General features: G+C 39.8%; 1 protein-coding gene across 1 annotated transcript; it reads right to left on the bottom strand.

The window, feature by feature from the left end:
- Positions 1–279: 279 nt before the first annotated feature.
- Positions 280–1613, bottom strand: LOC114640146 (heterogeneous nuclear ribonucleoprotein A1-like). The gene has a single exon (XM_028789060.1). It carries the CDS (start codon positions 1557–1559, stop codon positions 597–599), a length of 963 nt encoding a protein of 320 aa, XP_028644893.1. The 5' UTR covers positions 1560–1613; the 3' UTR covers positions 280–596.
- Positions 1614–5158: the final 3545 nt, after the last annotated feature.

Raw genomic sequence — 5158 nt, 5'->3', positions numbered from 1 at the left:
TCTCTTTAAAACACATAGATTCAAACAGCCTAGGTCTTCCAATTTGCATTGGAAGAGTTTGCATCTAAAATATTCTACCTTTTTTAAAGAGTAACAACATATAGCCTATATATAGATAATGAGGTATAAAACAATTCATGTTTTAAATAGCACTATCCTAACCAAGAAGCAAGCAGCAAATTTTTAGTGAAATATAGATAGTAAATAATTTATATAAAGAATTTCAACAGTCATCATAAATATTACATATACTTTTTTTTTTAAAAAAAGACACATTTATTCAGCGTCATGATCAGACTATTACATTTAGCAATCAACAGCATGGGTGAAAAAGGTCTACAGTAAAACCTTTTGTTGGAATGCTTTACACTTTCCACAGAACAGAAACTAAAATAACCTGTTATACAATTAGTCACAAATACAGTCCTGGAGTTTTTGCCCACACACATGAGTATTGTCTAAAACATGTCTTCTTTGTAGCAGCTAGGCCCTGCCACCACTGTGCTTGGCTGAGTTCACAAATCTGTTGTAACCTGTAGCTTCCCTGTCACTTCTCTGGCTCTCCTCTCCTGCTAAGCTTTGTTTCCTGGCTATAATTAGAACCTCCTGCCACTGCCATAGCTACTGCTGCTGCTGGAACCTCCATAGCCACCTTGGTTTCGTGGTTTAGCAAAGTACTGGCCTCCACCACCATAAGGGCCAGAGCTCCTGCCTCCAAAGTTCCCTCCCTTCATCGGTCCAAAATTTGAAGACTGATTGTTGTAATTGCCAAAATCATTGTAGTTTCCACCACCTCCAAAATTGCTTCCGTCATTGCCAAATCCATTATAGCCATCCCCACTGCCACCATATCCACCACCACCACGGCTGCCACCAAAGCCACCACGACCACTGAAGTTCCCTCCTCGACCAAAATTGTCATTGCCACCAAAACCACCTCCACGACCACCACCTAAGTTTCCAGAACCACTTCGACCTCTCTGGCTGGATGAAGCACTAGCCATCTCTTGCTTTGACAGAGCTTTTCTTACTTCACAGTTGTGGCCATTCACATTATGGTATTTCTGAATAACAATCTTATCCACAGAGTCATGGTCATCAAAGGTGACAAAAGCAAAGCCTCTCTTTTTCCCACTGCCTCTGTCAGTCATAATTTCTATCACTTCAATTTTCCCATACTGCTCAAAATAATCTCGTAGGTGATGTTCTTCAGTGTCTTCTTTAATACCACCAACAAAGATCTTTTTCACAGTTAAGTGGGCACCTGGTCTCTGAGAATCTTCTCTTGACACAGCCCTCTTAGGTTCCACGACTCTTCCATCCACCTTGTGTGGTCTTGCATTCATGGCAGCATCCACTTCTTCCACAGTGGTGTATGTGACAAACCCAAAGCCCCTGGATCTCTTGGTGTTTGGATCTCTCATTACCACACAGTCGGTTAGTGTTCCCCATTGCTCAAAATGGCTCCTCAGACTCTCATCAGTTGTTTCAAAGCTCAGCCCTCCGATGAAGAGCTTCCGCAGCTGTTCCGGCTCCTTGGGAGACTCTGACTTGGACATGATGGCAGGATGATCAGAGCCTTCAGCGATGCTTCCTCCTCAGCGTCAAAGAGCAGAAAGTTTACATATACTTTTTAATATATTAAATATTTATCATTGTCAGTCAACTTCAAAACCCTGCTTGTATGAACATAAACACTAAGCACTACTTGATAAGAGTTCTTCTTTAGAGTGCTTGCTTATTCTAGTTTCATACCCATTGCTATGATAAAATACTCTGATGAAGCAACTTGGGGGAGCTAAGAGTTTAATTTGATTACAATGCTAAGTCACAGTCCATCACTGAGGAAATCACTGACCAACTTGAAGTCTGGTCTCCCTACTATTCCACATAGCATTACCACTGATCAAAGAACTCACTTCATAGCTAAAGTGTAGCAGAAACCACAAAAGATGCTGCTTTTTAGGCAGTACTATGCTTACCGAACTTTCTTTCACTATTCAGGGTGTCTTACCCAGGGAATGAAGCCACCTATATTGGACTGGATCATCCTACATCAATTAACAATCAAGACAGTCCCCCAAAGCCATATCCACCGGCCAATCTTCTCTACACAAGTCCTCAATTGAGATTCATTTATCAGAAAATCCTAGGTTGTGTCAAATTGATGTTTAAGACTAGCCATAACACTCATTTGCTAATAAATACAACATGGGTCTTCCTTACTTTATGCACATATTGCTAGCAAGTTGTAAAGCACATTTCAATTTTGTTAGATTAAACTAAATCTAGAAAATTATTTTCATCCTAAATTTTAGCAGGTATACAGAGAAACTGGCTTCATTGAGATGTTTTAATATATATGTATTAGGGATAGAAAAGTGACTCTGTAATTAAGAGCACTGGATGTGCTTCCAGAGGCCCAAGGTTTAATTTCTGGCACCCACATGGTAGTCACAAACATCTGTAACTCCAGTTATAGGGGATACAATACCTTCTTCTGGCCTCTGAAGGCACCAAGAACAAAGATGGTACAGGGACATTTATGTAGCCAAAACACCCAAACACTGTTAAAAATTAATGTGTGTGTGTATGTTTCTTTTCCTTTACTCATCCCCACCTACTGCCTTCTGTGCTCCTCCATCAGCTCCTTGTTCTTCTTTCCATGACATGCAATTCCATTGTCTTCTCTTGTGCTTCCCTATTTTCCCCACTTTCGACTTCTTCCTACTCTCTCAGAGTTCTCCTTCTTTTTCCTGTCTTATACGTCATAGGAATGTAGTGTAACATGGGCTAGACCTAGTCCTCCTTGTACATATGTAGCAGATTTGTAGTTTGGTTGTCATGAGAGCCCTGAACAACTGGAGTAAAGGCTATACAAAAAGCTGTTACCTGTATGTGGAATATATTCTTCTAGCTGGGTTGCCTTGTCTGGCCTCAGTGGGAGAGGAAGTGCCTAGCCTTACAAAGACTTGATGTGCCAGGGTGGAGGGGATACTCAGAGGAGTCCTACCTATTCAAAGGAAAAATGGGGATGGCAGAAGGATTATGGGAGGGGGTGACTGGAAGGGAGGCAGTGAGAGGGATGTAAAGTGAACACTTTAAAAAAATTAAATTAGATATAATTTATATATTATGAATTATGATCATGTATAATATTCATTTAAATCTCCATGAAAAATGCTCTCCATTTGACATTTCAGTGAGGCAGTCAACTGACAGCTCACAGGATGAAAACTTCCTCTTTGCCATTTCCTTTACTTTGCTCCTATAGACAGAGGCACTATGTATGATAAACATAAGGACATCAGGGGAAGACAAAGAAATCGAGGAAGATATGAATCAAGGAACTGAGAAACTGTTCAGCAGACCTCAGAATGGACAGATTTCATGCCTGTTCACAGCCAGAGAAGAGTAATGGAAGACTTCCTAAAACCTTTATAGATGACAGATCCTGCTTACTTTCCATCCCAGAAGCACCAGGTAAAGCTGTCAAATGTGATCAAAACTTATTTATAAATAGCAAATCTGGTTATGATTGTTTGAAATGATGGTCATATGGTGAAAAAAATCAAGAATATTCAAAAGATACTTTTATTAAAAACAAAATGAAACAGGAGGCATATACAGTGGTGTAAGTCGTAGTTTGCCTTCTCAGTTGGGGAAATACATCAATATTTATTATAATAAGTAGATTGTATTCTCAGCTTTATGCAAGAAGCTACTAGCACAACAAATAAATCATAATAAAAAGTAATTTGTATGTAAAGTATTTTAAGCCTAAGTAAATCGTCCCTGGGGGGGGGAATGTAGGCATTTATTTCTGTTCCCATTGGATGCTTACTTTCTTTGGGAAATTTTCATGTTCATTTGACTTCCTACAACATACCTGCAAGAGTACTCATGGCTGCATTTTTCTTGGAATAAAAATTAATTTTATTCTTAAATTTTTAAAGAGTGTATCCAGTATGTATAAAGCCATTATTTCTTGGTCAGTAAGCTGGCTTTATGAGCAAGGGCAGCCAAGACTGATGACCTGAGTTTGATCCTCTGAACCAACAAGGTGAGCAAAGAGAACAAACTCTCAAACTGTGTTCTCTGATTTCCACACGAACCATGATACACACATACCTGCATACACACACACACACACACACACACACACACACACACACTGAATAAATACAATTCTATAAATGAATATCTTTAAAGAAATTGTCCTTTGACTTCACTAAAAAGAATTTCTTAAATAGGTAAACCAGTCAGGAAAGCACTGCAGTACTTCAGGCATATTGAGGTGACAATAAGAATGACTGAAAATATTGGCGAAAAACCATTTTCTAGGTAAAACAGAAACTATGTTTTAAGTACCAGGTGTTCAGGCAGAGGAAAGCCCAGAAAATTGCAGTTCTGGTAAACAAATTTGCAGAGAGAAGAGAAAGGTAAGCTGGAAGTGATGTTAGAGATCACAGTTTAACACTAACTAGGAGGAGATTCTGGGGAAAGGTTAGGCTAGAGATATTTGGGGACTGTTGGCAGATAGAATGTCCTGAAATTGCCTAGTAGAGAGAGTAAATAGAAAAGCCTATTGGCAGCTTAATATCTAAAGGTCAAATAAAGCAAGCAACAATGACAGGCATGAGGAACAACTAGGGAAAAGAAAGTCAAGGCAGGGTGATATCATGAGATCTTAGTTTAGATTTTATTCCTGTGAAGAAACACCATGACCAAGGCACTTCTTATAAAGGCAAACATTTAAATGAGACTGGCTTATAGTTACAGAGGTTTAGTCCATTATCATCATCCAGAGAGAGTGATAGAAGCTAGGCAGATATAGTGCTGAAGGAGCTGAGAGTCCTATACCTGGATCCAAAGGCAGCTAGGAGGAGATCGTCTTCTGCTGGTAGTCAAGAAGAGGCTCTCTTCCAAAGTGGGTAGAACTTGAGCATAGGAGGTCTCAAAGCCCACCTGCAAAGTGACATACTTCCTCCAGAATGGTCACACCTCCTCCAATAAAGTCACACCTCCTAATAATGCCACTTCCTATGGCCAAGCATTCAAACACATGAATCCAAGGGGATCAACCCTACTCAAACCACCACACGTGGAAACCATGAAACCAGCACTTACAAAGAATGGCATGGTCCACAGTGCCAAC

Source organism: Grammomys surdaster, unplaced genomic scaffold, assembly GCF_004785775.1.
Source record: "Grammomys surdaster isolate TR1022 unplaced genomic scaffold, NIH_TR_1.0 125780, whole genome shotgun sequence".
Lineage (NCBI taxonomy): Eukaryota > Metazoa > Chordata > Mammalia > Rodentia > Muridae > Grammomys > Grammomys surdaster.
This window is presented reverse-complemented; position numbering and strand designations above follow the sequence as displayed.